The sequence below is a fragment of the Asterias rubens genome, chromosome 1 (genome assembly GCF_902459465.1).
Source record: "Asterias rubens chromosome 1, eAstRub1.3, whole genome shotgun sequence".
Lineage (NCBI taxonomy): Eukaryota > Metazoa > Echinodermata > Asteroidea > Forcipulatida > Asteriidae > Asterias > Asterias rubens.
In genome coordinates, this window is record NC_047062.1 from 28,166,904 (window position 1) to 28,187,488 (window position 20,585).

The 20,585-nt window shown below is 42.2% G+C and overlaps 1 protein-coding gene across 2 annotated transcripts; it reads right to left on the reverse strand.

Moving 5' to 3' along the window:
- Nucleotides 1-554: 554 nt before the first annotated feature.
- LOC117293103 lies at nucleotides 555-17,853 on the reverse strand. Of its 2 annotated transcripts, none has more exons than XM_033775330.1 (10): nucleotides 17,738-17,853; nucleotides 13,358-13,422; nucleotides 12,347-12,504; nucleotides 11,527-11,632; nucleotides 11,259-11,328; nucleotides 10,561-10,773; nucleotides 3,694-3,791; nucleotides 2,853-2,900; nucleotides 2,259-2,364; nucleotides 555-1,507 (listed from the first exon to the last, which is right to left on the reverse strand). In XM_033775330.1, the coding sequence occupies exons 2-10, from the start codon at nucleotides 13,373-13,375 to the stop codon at nucleotides 1,398-1,400; spliced, it is 927 nt and encodes a 308-aa protein (XP_033631221.1). In that variant the 5' UTR covers nucleotides 13,376-13,422; nucleotides 17,738-17,853; the 3' UTR covers nucleotides 555-1,397. The 2 variants fall into 2 exon arrangements, with proteins under 2 accessions (XP_033631221.1, XP_033631215.1); XM_033775324.1 differs by having other exon boundaries at nucleotides 13,343-13,422.
- Nucleotides 17,854-20,585: the final 2,732 nt, after the last annotated feature.

Genomic DNA, 20,585 nt, shown 5'->3' on the forward strand with positions numbered 1-20,585 from the left:
GATAATTCAGCAGTGTGCACAAAATACACAAAATTAAACGTTAATGATAACAAACTTTGATGATATTAAGTTTATCAATATAAACCACAAGGGATATTAAGTTTAATTAGAATGTCCGTTTCTCTCCATAGCTGTTTTTAAATGCTATAATAATGTGGTTTAGAATTGTAACATAATTGTTTTACAATACAGTAATAATATAATGTTTATTTCTTACAACGTAAACCCATACAGTTTGTTGGTTAGCTTTCACAGCTCAGATTAAGAATGATTTGGAAATACTAATACCAGAGTCTCTTCTTTGACAAATTAATTCCTATTAATTAAAGGCACTGGACACTATTGTTAAATACTTGGTAACCAGCAATCGATGCCTGTTGATAGTATAAAACATTATATTGTGTTGATAGTATAAAACGTAATTTATTTTAGAAAGAACTAATTTCTCACTAAAATATTTGAATTGAATTTGAGAACTCGAAATCAAGCACCTGAAAGCACACAACTTCGTGCGACAAGGGTATTTCTTCTTCAAATTAATCTTTTGCAACTTCATCGGCCAATTGAGCTCAAATTTTCACAGGTTTGTTAGTTTATGCAAAGATACACCAAGTGAGAAGACTGGTCTTAGTGCCTTCAACTACACAGCAAATAATTCTGACTTAAAAAAAAACTTTGTATCATTTAAACATTTCTTATAAAAAAATGTAAAAAAGTAAAAAAAAGAAGAGAGAAGAAAATTCGCCATTTTCCTATACTACTTACACAAAGCTAGCGGGCGATACGGTTGCCAATGTATGGTAGCGGGTATACACACAGCACTTTTCATCATGAATATTTAACAAATAATGTTAACCCATTACTATTTTGAAAATGAAACGATCAGAATGACACATTTTAGTGAAGTAATGAATATGCTCCTAATTAAACTAGTTTGAAACTAAACAAATTAACTTACGAGCAAAAATATTGACGCACATTGTCAAAGTTTAACAAGACTTATTTTGCAATTAATACATCAAGTCGGGATACACATGCTATAAAAAAAAAACTGTCATGCCGGGGAATATAGACCCATGGCAACATTTTGTGTGTATTGTTTAAAGAATCTTAGGCCCGTTTCAGACATGCGCGCCAGAGTCGCTCCGAACCAGGAGATTAGAACCGACTCGAGGTTGACCCAAATAAAATGTTGGGTTCAGACAGGCGAACTTATCATAACACATTGTTCGGCTCATGACAATATCGATGTATGGAACCAAGGCGCTCAAGAGTCGTTCCCAACGACTGCAAGAGTAATTTTTTCGACTGCTAGAGCGTCCATTTACTCCTTATCGTATAACCCGGTTCGGCGTGACTCTTGTGCGCATGTCTGAAACGGATGTTTGTTGTTTTGCCTACTCAACGGGTTTTGGCTTGGCAACTTCTTCATCCCGACTAATTAGGAGCGGCGTTGCAGTCGTTGTCAGTATCGCCTTGTCGCCAGACCCAATTCCAAGATATTTTCCTACAACAACAATTCCAATTTCGTTAAAGATCAATTAATTCGTTTAATGATCAACTTTTGTTATCAAAAGTTTATATTAAACAGGAGGAAACATTTCTTATCATCCGAGAACACATTTCCTGTCAAAACCTATCGAATCACACAATCGTATTATATACACAGGAAAAAAACCGGAAAAAACCACACCGTCTTTGTGCACACAGTGACTTTCTTTGATTGATATTGTTCCCTTTTCTAAATAATAATAATAATAATAATAATAATAATAATAATAATAATAATAATAGTAATCCTGATGTAGGGACACAGTCAAAGAAAATAGGTTTTGGGTGACATTCTTTCATTGTAAAAGTCCCCTCAACTCTGTGTTTGCCTGCACACACACCCACCCAGCACCCCCACACACAGTCGTGTTTGACCATTACGTTAGAGGACACCTATTTTACTTTCTGTTGTTCATGTATTGAAGCAATCCCTGTTGGTTTTGTACACAAATGACTAGTGAGTACCCATGAAAACAAAGCACCGACTTGTGAGGACCCATTGTCCCTATTGAAAAATGTCCTCGGAGGGTAGGCCATACAAATCACACATAGGGACTGAAAACCCAATCCACATTGCCCCGGTGGGCCTGGAACTTTGGCCCAGAGGTGGAAGTCAAAGATTGGGCCGAGGTAGGTATGTTATGTACACAATGTACACAAGGTGAACAATTTCAATAACTCAAACCAAAATACAAAGATATACCTACCTGGTGCAATCATGCTTTGCATTGAAAATCCTCCTTGATAAACCAGTGTGTACCAAAAGCGAGCATCTGGTGGGATGTTGTTTCCCGTCATATACTGTGGAAATTGCTGTAAGGAACAGTGAAGACAACTGTTTTTTGTTTGGACAATCATCAGATTCTTCGACTGTCACCTTTTGTCTTTGGAAAGTCTACCTCCATGGTCTGTCACGCTGAAATTGTTGTCCCCCAATAGGAAATAACAAGAACTGAACGAGGTTGATTTTAAAGAGGGCGGTATTGACATTGTGAGTCATTGCCTAAAAGGTAAGACTTCACAATATATTTTGTGGAAATCTCAAACGGAATTTCTGGTTATAAAAACATTTCTATCTCCGTGTAAAAACTAATTACAGTATTTGCCCGAAGGAACCAAAGCGGTTTTGCAGTGTTACGATTCGGTGTAGTGTACTTGCATGACACTGCCATTGACAGGTACAATTTACTATTACTACACAACAATATTATAAAATTATATCAATGACTATCATTCTGAATGTCCCTTAAGTCTTAACATTCTGGCTTTAACTGATAACGGGCAAGGTATTGTAGACTCACTAGCACTTCCGTATCTGTCCAGTTTTCAGATGAAGCTGGAGAAGACTCCTGTAAAGAATAAGTTTTAAAAAATGCGTTAATTTCAAAAGCCATGCAGATCTTTGGCTCTTTGATTAGAGCTTTATATAACAATGACAATGTCCTAGGCTAAACTGATCTCGTTCTGAAGTCCGTTGCCAGTTAATAGCTAGGTCCCCAGCCAGGTGAAGGGCTGTGATGCCACCATCAAGGTGAGCAGGCAGTCAGTGTACGGCAATAATAAAGAGTTATTGTACAGAACTTTATCACTATTTGATTTTCAACAAGAAGCACCTTATAATTAGATTTATGAGACAACATAGCACACTGGACAATATTGGTATAGTTGCCAAAGACCAGTATTCTCACTTGGTTTATCTCAACATATGCATCAAATAACAAACCTGTAACAAGTTTGTGCTCATTTGGTCGTCGAAATTGCGAGAGAAAAATGAAAGAAAAAACACCCTTGTCACACGAAATTGTGTGCTTTCAGATGAATGATTTCGAGACCTCAAAATCTAATTCTGAGGTCTCGAAATCAAATTCGTTGAAAATTAATTCTTTCTCGAAAACTACGTAACTTCATAGGGAGCCGTTTCTCACAATGTTTTATACTATCAACCTCTCCCCATTACTCGTTACCAAGTAAAGTTTTATGCTAATTATTTTGAGTAATTACTAATAGTGTCCACTGCCTTTAAAAGATTGCTTACTGCATGGTGCAAATTCAACAGCCACTGTCAGAAACACTAGAGGCAAGTAGGCTATATGCTGCCACCTAGCGTCTTGTAGTACGCATGCGTGTTTTAGTACCACTTACCACACCTTGTTGCCAAGAATCATATAAAGATAATGCCATAACAGCTCCTTTTTTCGGATCGACTGCTGGATCCGTGTAGCTGTAACGAAAAAACTTGCCTGGGGGACAATCAGAAAGCAAAAAATTCGCAGCTCTTTAATAAATAGGAGATTATAAAAAATTAGTGAAAACCGACGATTGTCTCAGTTGGGTTATTTGAAATGATAGACAAACAGCATAATAATAACGAGGTGAACTCTGGACTGTTCCATTATAGTTGAAAGGAAGAATATTCAAGTCTCTCTGCACATGACGCCACACTCTTAAACAGTGCCCTCTTGCACCGAGGCAAGGAAGGCAGATCATTTCGCGTACCCCAATAGCCTGAACGTCTGACGTCATTCTTCAAGGCTCGAGAACAACGCCAGAGACCGGCATCAAAAACTGCGTGTGGTTTAACCTTCGATTTCATTCATTTCACATAGGGGGTGCGTTCGTTTAGCTTCCCTGGGTCATCCCCGGTCTGCCCCGGTGCGTTCAAATAGCTTTTGACGTCATTTCAGGGGCTCACCCAGGTCAGCCCCAAGTGCCCTGCTTGTGGAGTTGGTCACTTTGGGGCTGACCCCAGGCAAAAGACGTCACTAAAGAGAGCGGTGAGTGGTCATTCGTTTAGCTCTTGTCAGGAGCTCACCCGAGTGAGCACCGCGGGGTAGACCCAGGGAAGCTAAACGAACGCATCCAGATATATGCAGTCAAATTCTATTGCGGACTTGACCGCAGTGACTATTTGGGCATTATGTCACTGCACGTTTAATCATATCATTGTATCCAATGGAATCATTGGATCTAGCGACATGGACCTGTCTTTATCCTTGCGGAAAGACAGGGGCCCAGTCTACTCACCCCTAGACAGGGCCCCTGTCAATGGGTGTACGTTTAGCTTCCCTGGGTCGACCCCGGTCTGCCCCGGTATGTTCGAATAGCTTTGACGGGGCTCACCTGGGTCAGCCCCCAGTGCCCTGCTTGTGGAGTGGGTCACTTGGGGTGACCTGAGGTCAGGCCGTCACCACGAGAGGGCGAGTGTGATCGTTCGGTTAGCTCTTGTCAGGGGCTCACCCGGGTGAGCACCGCGGGGTAGACCCAGGGAAGCTAAACGAACGCACCCTATGTACAGTACACGTACTTGTATGTATTGTTGCCACGTAGGAGTCGACTGCGTGAAATGAATGTAGGTGAAAGGTGAAGATGGACGGGGATTGACCTACGCTAGCGGCCACTCTCTGTGGCGTTATTCAAGAGCCTCGATGTGTGACATCAACTATTCAGGCTAGTTGGCCCCTACCTAGACTGGTCCCCTGCCCAATGATTTAAATGGAAACATGCTGTGACGTTAGCCTTTTTTGATCAGTGCTTTGAGTGGTCCGAGGTGGAGTTGTATCGACTTGCGCTTTCGACCGCTGCACGCAACGTATACAATCGATCATTTGCATACTCGATGCGGTGTTGTTTTGTTCACTAGCGGTACGTGTGAACTGACTGCGAAACTTTACGGATGAAACTGTGCCCAGTAGGCAGAAAACACATTTTAAACAGCCAATAAAGGATGATCTCAATATTTCAACTGTTACCTTTTTATGGCCAAATAGACATCGTAGATACAAACGTTAATAACCATTTTACTCTCAAAATTTGCATTTAGTAATAAATAGCTCGAGTCAAAAATGCACTCGGCCGCGCGGCTTTTTCAGCCGAGAGTAAAAAACAGCTTATCTATTATAATGACCCCTTGACGCCAGTTACGATTTTCTCCTAATTGGGTAAGAACTAGGTGCACGAGTGATGCTTCGTGCACAGGACCGCAATATGACAAGCGCGTCATTCTGCACGCGCATTGAATATGAAATACACGTTTGATTTTTGTTTTTATCGAACGCTCACGCGATGCTGTTTGTTCAACTTACAAAATGGCCGCACAAACACACGCTGTGAGATGACACTTTTGTCAACTGAGAAAATGGCCGCCTGCGCGCATGCCGGAGCGCGTATATAGGCCAGTGCGCCCTCTAGTTCTTATATGTAACTCTTTGGTTTGAACACAGTTCTCCAGCTTTGGCAAACTGAGGGCGCTATTTTCTACATCGAATAGCCGCCACTGACGTTACGATTCCTTTGTCGCGCGGGTTTGTTTGACCCCGCGTTTTTCAGAAATTTGGCTTGGAGTGTTCTAGAGAAAAACCCATTGTTACCATGTTTTAACGTGAGGTAAGAGACTCATTGTATTTTTTGTATGTTTCCTATGGACTCCAGCTATTAGAAAACTGTAATATCTATATATTTGAGATCATCCTTTAATGGCTGTTTTATATATTAGAGATCATTGATTTGGATACTTCCAAGTCGCACATTCAGGGGTTACAATGAGGACGCTGTTTGACCTTATTGAGGGCGCTTTGGGGCGTGTGACGTCATATGCACCACACGTACACATTAATGTACAATTTGGTCACAACACTGAAAATATTTTGATACCTGAAATTTTCGACCGACACTTCGGTCTTCATCAGCAGGTTGACGCGGATGTTGAACCTATGACCTTGCGGACACGTGATCCCAAGACCGCGTCATAGACTCCTGGTAGCTTGTATCGGCCCCCGTCTCGGTTCAGGGAGGGTTTGTAGGCTCTGATGTATAGGTTGCCTCCTTAACTCCCATTTGGAAGTATCTTGCGTCTCTGTCTAAAATAGTTACTTTGGAAATGTCTACATGATGGCCAGGTGACCCTATGGATATGTGTTGGGAAACCTCCGAAGAGGACGAACTGGGCGGCAGTTCTTCTTGAGCGATCTCTCGGTTTCTAATTCTCCGATGTAGGTTTCCGTACATTGGCCCTGTTTGGTCTGTCCTTGACAAGGAATTTGGTAGACCACTTCCGTAGACCACTTCTTGGCTGTTTTGTCCTTAGGTGATACGAGGAGTTGTCTTAAGGTAGTTGTGGGTTGGAAACACGTTTTAAAGTCACCTGGAAGTGGTATTTTGTCAAAATAAAGCTTTTGTCACTAAAATATGTGTTTCGATGAGTGGAATATGAATAAACAATTAACTAAGGTTTAAAAAAAATTAGTTTCCATGTTATTTACATATTTGAAAATAAGCTCGACCCGAGAGGGCGCTGTTCGTGACGTCAATCGAGGCGCGATGAATCGCATGCAGTGCAAACACAAGATAGTGACGCTTGGTGCAAGCTAAAAACATGCCCTCAAAGTTGAAACAATACTTGATTTTTTCAGGTTAGGCAAATGGCCCTGAAGGTTCGTTTTACGTCTTTCAGGTACCTTCTTCGAAATAGATAAGATGGCGTTATGTTTTAGAAAAGAACTTTTCTCTTCATGTCAAAATGTGTAGTGTATTCCGGATTCTCGAAGCACGACGGCTTAGTTTGTTTGCTGCATCCAGCAGCAATACACCTGGTCGACATTGCCGGAAAAATGCAAGAAAAACCTTTTTCGAAACGTACAAACTCACGACTAGACTTGAATGTACTTGCACGTACGTGTATTCGATGTTCGATCGAGGCAAATTCTGCCTCGATTGAGGTCACAAAAGGGGTAGGCGGAGTCACCCTCCACACAACTTTATCTATTTTTTTTAAAACATATCAATCGTTAAAAACAATTACTCAAAAGTTCAATTTATTGTTCAGTAACATATACTCTAATGTTTGAAGAAAAACAAATTCTATTTCCAGGTGACTTTAATATTGTATGAAGCAAAGATTCTTATAAGGGCTTCTGATGTCCCTTTGATGTATGGGAGGACCACCAGTGGTTTATTCTTTCTTGACAGGTTGTTGGATGTTCTTAGTTTTAGTGTTCTTCGGGTTGGTGACCCTCTTAAAGGCCCACTTAGGATACCATCCTTCTGTAGAGATCGGTGGATGTGACGCTGTTCGTTGTCCTTCTCGATCTCGTTGGTGACGATGGAATCAGCCCCATGATTAAGTGTTCTGACGACACCCAATTTATGTTCAACTGTACTGGGTGGTTGGAACCAAAATGTAGATACTGGTCTGTGTGAGTAGGTTTGCGGTAGATTTGTATTTCTTAACTGCCATCCTCATGAATCTTGGTCAGTGTGTCTAGGAATGCAAGAGATTTGTTTTCCTCTCTTTCGATGGTGAATTTGATGTTTCGGTGGTGAATTTGATGTCAGAATCCAGAGAATTGAGATGCTCTATGCTGAATTCCTCAGCGTGTTGCTTTTTCAGTTTGGTGAAGATGTCGTCTACGTACCTATACCACCAGGTTGGTGGGTGGGGGGCTGTGGAAATGGCTGACTGTTCTAGCTGTTCCATGTAGAATTTGCATATGATGGGTGACACTGGCAATCCCATGGCCACACCATGTAATTGTTCGTAGATACGTACCATTGTACACAAAATCGGTACAACACAGGCATGCTTTGAGGAGTTGGACAACCTGGTACAACACAGGCATGCTTTGAGGAGTTGGACAACCTGGTACAACACAGGCATGCTTTGAGGAGTTGGACAACCTGGTACAACACAGGCATGCTTTGAGGAGTTGGACAACCTGGTACAACACAGGCATGCTTTGAGGAGTTGGACAACCTGGTACAAGACAGGCATGCTTTGAGGAGTTGGACAACCTGGTACAACACAGGCATGCTTTGAGGAGTTGGACAACCTGACAAGGTGAAAGGCATGTTCTTTCACTCAATCTTGTATCTTGTTCAAAATTAATTTGATTGACAGGGAGTGCTTTGTCAACTGGAACGGAAGTGAACAGAGCTGTGACGTCATAATAATAATAATAACATGCATTTATATAGCGCTTAATACAAGGTTTCTAAGCGCTGAACAGGAAGTGTAAGAAAACAAAAAATTACAATTAAAAGTGGGATGAAATAGCAGCAACTGAATAGACTAGATGGATTTAAATAAGTGTGTCTTTAGAGCGGTTTTAAATGAGTCCAGTGTAGTTGAGGCACGGATGTGAAGATTGTTCCAAAGAGTGGGAGTGGCGATTGAGAAGGAGCGATTTCCCCAGCGAGTGCGGGGGATAGGACCAGAGTTGAACTCCAGGTGGGCGGTAGATGATGATCGGAGAACACGAGTTGTACATGTAGGTTGCTTTTTGGGAATAAGTAATTCTGAGATATATTTAGGGGCTAGACCATGTTTAACTTTGTAGGCAAGAGTGAGAACTTTAAATTGGATCCTTTGAGACACAGGGAGCCAGTGTAAGGAGCGCAGAACAGGAGTGATGTGATCTGATTTCTTTGTGCGAGAAACTAGACAAGCTGCTGAATTCTGTATACGTTGGAGGGGAGCAATGTGGGATTGAGTAAGGTTGATGTAGAGACTGTTGAAGTAATCGATGTGAGATGTAGTGAAAGCATGAACCAGTCGTTCAGTGGTACTTTGGTCCAAGTAGCGTCTAAGCTTTCCGATCTTGTGAATTCCAAAGGCAGCGGAGCGACATGTTTTCTTGATGTGTTGTTGTAGGGTTAATTGGTGGTTAAGGGTGACTCCAAGATCTCTAACCGTCTTTGATGGGGTGATGTTGTCGTGGACAACGGATATGTGTTGTTCGGTTGTGTTGTTCGGAACTGTGAGGTGACATGGAGTACTTGTCTTAGATGAGTTTAGCTGCAGACCGTTCTGGCTTGACCTGATAGCTGCTTCATGGACTCAGTGTGCTCACTCTGCTTGAGTATGACGTAAAGCTGTGTGTCGTCAGCGTAAACTGCTGGGTGAACATCATAATGACCTCAGCTCTTCATCTTCATCCACTCTGTAGTTCTTAATGATGCCTGCAAAGTGTTTTGAGTTGACCATGTGATGTTCTGTGTCTCCTACTAGTGGTGACAATGTCCCTGCTAGGAGCTTGGCAAGGTTGTATAATGCACTTGATGGTTCCTATGCTGCTAACTATAGGCCTGAGTGGAATGTTTTGTTTGTGTATCTTCGGCAAACAATAACATTTTGGCGGTGTCTGTGTGGTGAGGTATAGCTGTCGATAATCAATCCAATTAATTCTCTTTTTCTTTTCCATATTTTGTAGAATGGCTACCAGTTCTTTCTTGTATTGATGTGTTGGGTCTTTGGTACCTAGTTTCCTATATGTAGCCTTGTCATTGATTAAAGTTTCACATTTATGTTGATATTCATCAGAGTATCCAAAACAACTACAAGTCTACATTTATCAGCCGGTAAAATCTGGATGCTCCCAGGAGTCTATGACGCGGTCTTGGGATCACGTGTCCGCAAGGTCACGGGTTCAACATCCGCGTCATCCTGCTGATGAAGACCGAAGTATCGGTCGAAAATCTCAGGTTTGAAAATATTTTCAGGGTTGTGATCAAGAGTTAAACCAAATTGTATCTAAATACCAACACAGATGAACTTTCACGCTAGACACATTAATGTATTTTCCTGCGTTACAGCGTATAGCAGCCAAATATTGTGTGTTGGGCACTAGCAAGCGCGTAAGCTTGTAAATAATTTGGTATGCATAGCCCATGTTGGGCTTGGAATGTAGCACAACACAAGGTGCGCCGCTAGGCCAGGGCGCCACAACAGTTAGAGAATGTTTTTTTTAAATATATATTTGGATCATTCTAGCCCGCGAACACCGTTCTGCTGGGATCGTTTAATTTTAAAATTGAGTGAATCATCATTGACTCTTAAGAAATTTAATAAGATGATATAAACCGGACAGAGATTGGAAAACGGTTTCAGAAGATATTACAAACATTACAATCTTTGTTTATATAACTTAATTATTTTTAGGGGACCCATTGTTAGCCGTCGTTTATGACGGCCTGATGACGTCAACGCATGATGACGTACACGGGCGCTAAACTTACTGGATTCGTCGTAATCCTGGAAAACCAGTTGCTTGTTGCCAGTAATCGTCAGATACTTGGTGGGAGCTTGACCGTCTTCAATATAAATGTTGTACGGTTGGCCAGTAACCCTTATAAAATCATATGTTGGTGTAGAGGGGGTGAAGCTGGCATCTGGCATTAAATCTGTATCATTTTCGAGGGTCTCCAGAACAGCAACATCTGGAACACCGTCTGAGAAAAGAATAAAACATCATGCAAAATAGTCAAGTTCAAAGTAGCTATATCAATGGGCTTTAATTTAGCAAGCTCAGCGGAGAGACAGTGACAAACTAGAGGGTGGCATAGGCTAGGCCCTTGATGACTGGCTTAGAAGTGTTTTTTGTTAACCTTTTGACATCGAGTGGTGGATTCTCTATTTGCTGTTGTTGTTATGGTTCTTTCTCTTAGCTTGTTTTCACCCCTTCGACTGAATGCTGTAACACGTCCAACGTGAATGTACTCAATATGTAACATACAACTTACAAATTTATTGGAGCGTTTGTTTCCGAATGAGTTGAATGATTCAACGTTTAAACAAAAGCTGAAACTTGCCGGGAAACCCAATTACATCAAGAATTTAATGTAACCATGTTAGTGACATTTTGCATACGATTTCTATTACTATTTAATTTTTTTTTTTTTTTTTTGGGGGGGTATATTCGAAAACTCTTTCTCACCCTTTGTGGTGATTTTGAAAATCTTCCAAATGAAGGTGTTTGTCCCGTCGTCTAACTTCCTTTCAATTCCCTGCCAAAAACATCATATTAAAGAAAATTCACATTGTGTGTTTTAGAGTGTATTAATTATATTGTTAATTAAACCTCCCTTTATAGATGATCGGGATTTATAATCTCAAATGGCGTACACGCTGGACACTCTTTGGGAATTCGCGGTTTTCTACAAACTCCAGAATAAAAATTGCCATGTGAAGAATAGTTGACTTACAATGATGTAGTTAAACTCTTTGTAGCCAAGAAGCTCTTTCAGCAGCTGCATCAAGTCCACTTTGCCAATGTCGATGGAATTTGCCGAGACTAACAAATCACCAGATCTGATGTAAAACAACAATTAAGAAGAAATGTTTCCAAATACGTTTGATGTAATAATTGCATCGGATTTGGAGAAACATTGTTGGTTTGGTCCTACAACAATAACGAATTAACTAAGGGAATTAAAGTGTGGTGAAGAGGTTTTCAACTAGTGGTTTAACCCCAATGGAGGCCTGGTTCTTGATAATTTTACCGATACGAAGTCGTGGTAAACTATCAAGAACCAGGCCTCGGCGGGTTTAAACCACTAGTTGAAAACCGATTCAACACACTTTGATTCCCATCATAAATACCTTTTCGGTATAAAAACATCAACACTTTTGGTCAAAAAGTAAAATGAATGCAAATTGTTCAATGATTTCTTTCAATGGTGAAGCCCTCCGCCGCCCTCGGGTAAACAACTCCTTATAAGGGGTTTGTTTCTCAAAATGCGTTTAACTGTCAATTATTGCAGCACTCATTTACAACAAAATTTGTTCAGATGCCCAATAAAGGCTTCAGCTCGATCTTTTATTATTTTGAGTGAGAAATAATTACCTCTTTCTCAAAATCATTTCTTCAGAGGGAGCCGTTTCTCACAATCTATTATAAAAATAGCTCTCTTGTGCTCGTTACGCAAGTAAAGTTTTATGCCAACAGTTATTTTGAGTAACCAGTAAGTGTCAAATGCCTATAAATAACCACCAACCTATAAAACCGTGTACAATCAAACTCACCGGAAGCCAGTTTTGTAAGCGAGTCCACCCTTAAGGAAGTCCTTAAACACAAACCGGCCGTCTTGTAGCTGGAGGTTCACCCCAAAGTACACACCATCATTTTCCTTATCGTCCGGATTGTGGAGGAACACTTTGCGTCCTTCATCGCTGATGTTCTCCTGTTGGTTAAGAACACGGCAGAAAGGGATAGCATGGCGGGCAAACACTCTAAAAACTATACGTTGCGTGTTCATCGCACATCAAACCATTCAAATATCGTCCACTTTCCCTCAAACCCAATCCATTACCCAACTCAACACACACCACACCCATCCACTGACCCACCCAAACCCCTTAACCAACCCACCCCCTTAACCACCCAATACCCCTTAAAAACCCACCCAGCCACCACCCACCCAACCCATCAACCCACCCAACCCATCAACCCACCCAACCCCTTAACCCACCCAACCCATCAACCCACCCAACCCCTTAACCCACCCAACCCATCAACCCACCCAACCCATCAACTCACCCAAACCATCAACCCACCCAACCCATCAACCCACCCAACCCATCCAACCCATCAACCCACCCAACCCATCAACCCACCCAACCCCTTAACCCACCCAACCCATCAACCCACCCAACCCCTTAACCCACCCAACCCATCAACCCACCCAACCCATCAACCCACCCAACCCATCAACCCACCCAACCCCTTAACCCACCCAACCCATCAACCCACCCAACCCCTTAACCCACCCAACCCATCAACCCACCCAACCCATCAACCCATCCAACCCATCAACCCACCCAACCCATCAACCCACCCAACCCCTTAACCCACCCAACCCCTTAACCCACTCAACCCCTTAAACCCACCATATACCCCTAAACACACTCAACCCCCATCCACCCATTAACCTTAAGCCTACCCAACCCCCACCCACCCAACCCCTCAACCCACCCAACCCCTTTTAAAACACACGAACCCCCAACCTCACCAATCCATACCTCCATGAAACTTACAGGGTGGTTTGTTGCCATCTCTGCTCGTTGGTTTTCTGTATTTCCTTCTTCGGCCACGTCAGCGCCTGTATATAATTATAACAAAGCCATGAGGTTTGTATGTTTTATGGCAACTCAATAAAAAAACACAAAACCCTCACAGTGTTTTTAGCCTACAATGTCGAGTCCATGCATCCACGTTAAGCGAGGTTATGAACGAGAGTACCAAGGGCAACTCTTGCTGCGGAATTTACGAACGAACATCACTTATTAAAATATGAATCTCCAAAACTCACCTTCTATATTGGGGGTTGTTCTAAAACCCCCTCGACCCCCGACCCCCTCGACCCCCTCGACCCCCACGACCCACGACCCACGACCCTCCAACGTCCGCCCCGTGTTCGAAGAATGTCCCAATTCCGAATTCATAAAATGTCGCTTTACGGCCGAGTAAGAATTAAGTCCCCGATTTAGAATTCACAGTGTGTGATCCGCGACGCAACTTCCTTCCACGACTAGGCTTGACTTCAAGTCTGAGACTGCGGTTATATTTATCTGCATCAGCCACACATAATTGGGAGTATTTACTCTCCGCTTCCGCACGACAAGTCGCACAAAAGTCGATGGTCGAGGGGGCCGTGTGTCGTGGGGTCGAGGGGGTCGAGGTTTTGTTTAGAACAACCCCTATACGGGGCTATTGAAGTAGCACGGTACCCAAACCACGCGAAACTACGTCGTTGTCGCTTAAAGGGACACACCGGCCGAATTGAGCTATTTGGGCTACTAAATAGACTTACAAATGAATTCAACGGTCTTTCAGGAATGAAGAAGAACAGTACCTAAAAAAAATCTTCAAATTTGGCCGTTTTTGAGCATTTTAAAACAAAAAACGAAGGTCGCGTGATTATTCTAACCAAAAAGTGGTACAAACAATCACGTCACCTTCCGGGCTAGTTTTACTTCCAGCCGTCTAAAAGTAACTTACCAAACCAATTTAATTTTTTTTTTATACAAAATTATTAACGAGTAATTGACTAAAAAGATCATGTATTCAAATTATCGCTACAAAATGTAAATAATGGTGAAAAATCTAACGTAAGATTCGCATTCAAATTGCGTAAACGGTCAGCCGGTGTGTCCCTTTAATAACTTCGAATCGGTACAACTATTAGTGCAACACGGTCGGCGTAAATTCGCAATTGGACACTTCAAGCCAGTTGTACCAGGGCGAGTACTATTTCTTAAATCTCTTCCGGATTTTATTTCGTTTTATGTTTTAAACTGTTATAGTCATTCAAATCATGAAGAAACCTTCCTCCATGTTCAAATGTAGTCATTCCTCCAATATATTTTGTAGGGGTTCAAGAAAGTTTATCTGCCCCGGAAGTTCAATGGTGATCTTATCGCCGCTAGACTTCCGCGGTCTATTCCGTTTGTTTCTGGTGCCTGTTACGAGTGATTGCTTTTGCTTTCATATCAAACTAAACGGTTATCTAGTGAAAGGTACTGGACACTATTGGTTAAATATACTAAAACAATTTATTAGCATAAAAACTTCCTTGGTAAGAGCAATGGAGAGCTGCTGATAGTATAAAACATTGTGAGAAACTGAGTATAACGTAGTTTTTGAGAAAGAGGTAATTTCTCACTCAAGTAATAAAAGGCAGTCGCATTATTCATTACGAAAAGACGCCGCTGTAAATGCACCCGTATACATACATGTACTATCTCTGCCGTTGCACGGGCAGATATCTAGACTTGATGACAAGTCGTTAGGCGCTGCCTATTTGTCTGCCTTTCATGCAACAGTCACTGTCCAGTGCGATGTTACACATGCAACAGTCGTAGGTAGCGCGAGGCAGCTCTAACTAATTGCGACTGACTCACACACACATACTGGGATCGAGGGTGTGTGTATCGTCTGGGATCGAGGGTGTGTGTATCGTCCCCGCAGCTACACCGCGCTGTAACTACACACCGCGCTTAACAATTACCGTTGACTTCAAGACTAGCAGATATCCAGCCCAAGGACAATATCTCTGCCGTTAGTGCACGGGCAGTAGAGGTCCATAAGAGAACAATAAAAGGTTCCAAGTACACGTTCATTTGTACAACATCTGAAGTTTCGCCAAAATAAACTAACCAAGATTGTGATCAACTTCCTTGACCACATGGCTAACAAAATTCAGTCCGATAATGCATTAGCTTATTTAACTTGATTCTTTTAAAATATGAGACGAGTCGACCGAGTTCGTTTCATTTTGTACTTGAAGAATATTAAGTCGATTAGGAATCTTTTTTTTTCACAATTTGGCAAAATCTTGGGTCATCCGATGGGCTATCCAAAAAGGGTGATCAAGCAATACCCCTATAGCCCTCATGGAGTTTACCAAACTGTGTCAAAGTAGTCTGATATTAGTTCAGTTCTGTTTGGTTTAAAGTCACCGGGAAAAAGATTTTTTTTTTTCAAACAAGATTAGAGTATATGTTTCTGAACAATAGTTTTTTTAGTAATTGTTTTTAACGATTTATTTGTTTAACAAAATAAATAAAGTTGTGTGGGGTGACTCCGCCTACCCCTTTTGTGAAGTCAATCGAGGCAGACTTTGCCTCGATCGAACATCGAACACACGTACGTGCAAGTACACTCAAGTCCTAGTCGTGAGTTTGTACGTTTCGAAAAAGTTTGTTTTTTTACATTTTTCCAGCAATGTCGGCTAGGTGTATTGCTGCTGGATGCAGCAAAACAGGAGTATTTGCTAACCTGAAAAAAATCATGTATTGTTTCAACTTTGAGGGCATGTGTTTTGCTTGCGCCAAGCGTCACTATCTTGTGTTGGCACTGCATGCGATTCATCGCGCCTCGATTGACGTCACGAACAGCGCTCTCTCGGGTCGGGCTTATTTTCAAATTTGTAAATAACATGAAAACTTATTTTTTTAAACCTTAGTTAATTGTTTATTTTATTCCACTCATCAAACACATATTTTAGTGACAAAAGCTTTATTTTGACAAAATACCACTTCCAGGTGACTTTAAGTTTAAGTTGCAATTTGTTTGCTTAAAACTGCTTTTGGCTGGTCCAGGTTTTGGGAATAATTAATTTTTACATTTTTAGTGTGTTTTTATAACTATAATTGTTATGCTGTTTTTGAATTACTTAGATTGTGTTTTTTAGCCTTTGCTTTTTAAATTGTTTCTCTGTGAAGCGCCTTTTTGAGCGTATTTTAGGCGCCCTTTGGTGCCAAATAAGTTTTCGTTACTATTATTAAGTATTGTTTGAAGCTTTGCATGGTGTGGATTGGTAGAAACTATAAATAAATGCATAACTTTCTCTGAAAAGAGCCGGTGTAGTTTTGCCGTTTCGAACATACACTGTAAACAAATTGGGTAAAAAATTCTAAACTTTTTACCCAATTAAGGGCGAATAGTGAACTCCTCCAACTTTTGGGCAAAATATTACCCATCAAAGTTAGGCACTCTGATTGCCAAATAATTGGGTAATATTTCCTCATCAATAGTTGGGTATATTTTGGTAACCAACAGTTGGGTAATTTTTTGTTTACCCATTTTCTGGGTATTGAATACATTATCAATAACCCACTAATTAGGCGACGATTTTATTAATGATTTAACCCTTTTCGGTGTTATCCAACAAATGGTGAATGTATTTAACCCTTTGATTTACAGTTTCTTCTGTGATACGTCATACAAGCAGGCGTAGAAAATATCTTTTCCACGATGGCAAACGGTGGTGAGCTGTGACCTTCCAAGGCCTTGACATCTCTGCTCAGTGGTTCGTAGATGCTTTGGAAGGTTAGTTTTTAATTAAAATACAGTTTGTTTCCTGTTCAGTTGTTGTATGTACGAGCGAGGACGAGCAGAGTATATACTGTTCGAAACGTTGAGACCCAACCGGCTCTTTTCAGAGCCAACACTCACACTAAAGGGATAACACATGGTTGTACCCGCAAGTTAATTACTATTTATTCATAGTTTCTTCCTACTTAGTTTGAGATGTATATCCAATCACACCCATGTTCAAAGGCCTCAATTTAATACGCAGACTTGGCGACTGAGCTAGGGCTTATATACTTGACTGAAAAAAACCCTTTTGATTACAGTACATGTTTGTTGCTACATTATTGTTGCTTTCTTGACCCACGGAGGTCTTCCAAGGCTTTTATGATTCACCATTGTTCTACTTTTGGAAGCTTGTGTCTGCAAAATATTGAGGTCCCACCCCATGTCTTTTTTACGTTCCAGAAATGGATACTGCATAATGATAATAACAATTATTATTATAATAATAACTTGGCATCCGACCCATTAAACTTCAAGTTGCTATACTGAATTAGGGCTTACTTGAAACTGGAAAAATGAAGGAATATTGCATTTACCTTTTGAGACCGTCGACCTGTGTGCAAACCTAGTAAAAAGGTTTCCTATGGTGGTTCGTTCTGCTACGCCAAACTTCCGTTGCTGTTACACTCGACGGTAGTTCACTGCAAAGTAACTGTTGCTGCAAAAATACAAACGTACCAAGTGCCTTGAAACAAATTCATATCACTTTCGCAGATCCGGATACTACGTATTTATTACAAGCAATAATGTCCGTTTGTGAGGTAAGTGTATACTGTATACTTGCCAAATCTGAAGAGGAAGTGTGTGTATTTAGTACTGATCTCTACCGTCAGTAAAGGCCTATTGAGAGATCAAAGATCGTACAACGGCAGCTACATTCTACATTTTGATGTTTTGGGGAGTTTCAATAGATTCTCCATCGTGTTGAAGAGGAGTTGAGGATATAAAAACGCCCTTGTATAGGTCTAAAAACTAGTTGCAATACACCGAAGCAGAAAGAATGCAAAGTGGCGACAAAAACATAAAATAATCCACAGTACACATCAATCATCCAATACAGAAATACACAATACACAATTGTAGGGGTGGGGCGGTCCATGCATCACGGTTCTGGACACCAGGACGTCGCCCCTAGTTCCCCACCAGGGGCACCAGGACGTTGCCCCTAACCTCACCAGGGGCACCAGGACGTTGCCCCTAGTCCCCCACCTGGGGCACCGGGCCGTCGCCCCTAGTCCCCCACCTGGGCACCAGGACGTCGCCCATAGTCCCTCACTCTGGACACAAGGACGTTGCCCCTAGTTCTCACCAGGGGCACAAGGACGTTGCCCATAGTCCCCCACCCTGGACCCCAGGACATCGCCCCTAGTCCCCCCCAGGGCTACCAGGACGTCGCCCCTAGTCCCCCACCCTGGACACCAGGACGTTGCCCCTAGTCCTCACCAGGGGCATCAGGACGTCGCCCCTAGTCCCCACCCTCGACATCAGGACGTTGCCCTAGTCCTCACCAGGGGCATCAGGACGTTGCCCCTAGTCCTCACCAGGGGCAACATGATGCCCCTAGTCCTCACCAGGGGCATCAGGACGTCGCCCCCTAGTCCCCCACCAGGGGCACCAGTACGTCGCCCCTAGTCCTCACCAGGGGCACCAGGACGTTGGCCCCTAGTCCCCCACCCTTGACCCCAGGACATCGCCCCTATTCCCCCACCCTGGACCCCAGGACATCCCTAGTCCCCCATAAGGGACACCAGGACGTCGCCCCTAGTCCCCCACCCTGGACACCAGGACGTTGCCCCTAGTCCTCACCAGGGGGAGAGGTTGATAGTATAAAACATTGTGAGAAACGGCTCCCTCTGAAGTAATGTAGTTTTCGAGAAAGAAGTAATTTTCCGCGAATTTGATTTCAAGATCTCAGATTTAGAACTAAAGGTCTCGAAATCAAGCATCTGAAAGCACACAACTTCGTGTGACAATGGTGTTTTTTCTTTCATTATTATCTCACAACTTCGACGACCGATTGAGCTCAAATTTTCACAGCTTTGTTACTTTATGCCTATCTTGAGATACACCAACTGTGAAGAGTAGTCTTTGACAATTACCAATAGTGTCCACTGTCTTTGAAGCGGGCCCGGACCCCTGCCGTAAAGGCTTCACACTCGCATGCTCACTTTTGACAGGTTTGCCATCTTTAGGTGCGGATATCTATGACACAAGTTTTAGGGGGCAAATCATGTAAAGGCTTCACACTCGCTTACTCACCCTTTGACAGATTTGCCCCCTAAAACTTGTGTCATAGATATCCGCACCTAAAGATGCTGTTATTAAACCCAAAAGGTTCTACTACTGCTTATTACAGGGTTTATGTTCTGTTCCATTTGTGTGCCTCTTACTGGCCTAACATTGCATCACAGAGCATCTATGGAATGCACAATTGCACCACAGAGCATCTATGAAATGCACAATTGCACCACAGAGCATCTATGGAATGCACAATTGCACCACAGAGCATCTATGGAATGCACAATTTTCCCGGGCCCTTATAAGAGGGCCCGGACCCATGCCGTAAATGTTTCACACTCGCGTGTGCTCACTCTTTGGCAGAATTTGCCCCCTAAAACTTGTGTCATAGATATCCGCACTTAAAGATGCTGTTAACCGAAAATGTTCAACTGCTGCACACATTTTAAAGGCTTTATGTTCTGTCCCATTCTTTATGCCTCTTATTAGCATAAGATTGCACCACAGAGCATCTTGAATGCAAAATTTTCCCGGACCCCAGGCCGTATAAAAAGGCCCCGCGTTCCGCTTCATAGCATGCTCCATCTTCAATAGATTTGCCCCACCAACATCCCCCCTAACATTTCTTGTCTTGTCACCTTGACGATGCTGCCGATGATAGGGATGAAACGCCGTCTGAGCATTATAAAATATGCAGAAATAATATGGATACGAAGCTATGTAATTGAGTTGTTTTTTAGGTACAATAACTTTGATAGCAAAAAAAAAAAAAAAAATGGTGGATCATAGCTTCAAATAGGCATTAAATTCCAACATCTGAGAGGGGGGGGGGGGGCACATCACCCTCAGACTCCCTAAATTGCATTAAAGAGCATCTACGGTTTAATTTTCCCGGGCCCTAAAGCGGGCCCCGGACCCCACGCCGTAAATGTTATGACTATTGAGGTCCCCCTCCCAATCTTTCAAGACATATTGACAACCCTGGCCTATAGAATCACTGTATGGAAACAAAAGCTTTACACAAACGTATTTGTGTATGAAGCAAAAATAATAGGCGTTGGTACGGGTTTGGTGTTGAATATGAGGGACGGTGTGCGGGAAAGAGAAACTGCCCAAAATAAACAAGTTGAAAAGAAAAACACATGT

Coding starts and splice junctions, on each gene's coding strand:
- LOC117293103 (XM_033775324.1), bottom strand. CDS start 13,375: ATGGCAACAAACCACCCTGTAAGTTTCATGGAG. Junction 11,329..11,526: donor AAGAGTTTAACTACATCATT/GTAAGTCAACTA, acceptor TGTTTTTGGCAG/GGAATTGAAAGGAAGTTAGA. Junction 2,365..2,852: donor GGACAGATACGGAAGTGCTA/GTGAGTCTACAA, acceptor TGTTCCTTACAG/CAATTTCCACAGTATATGAC.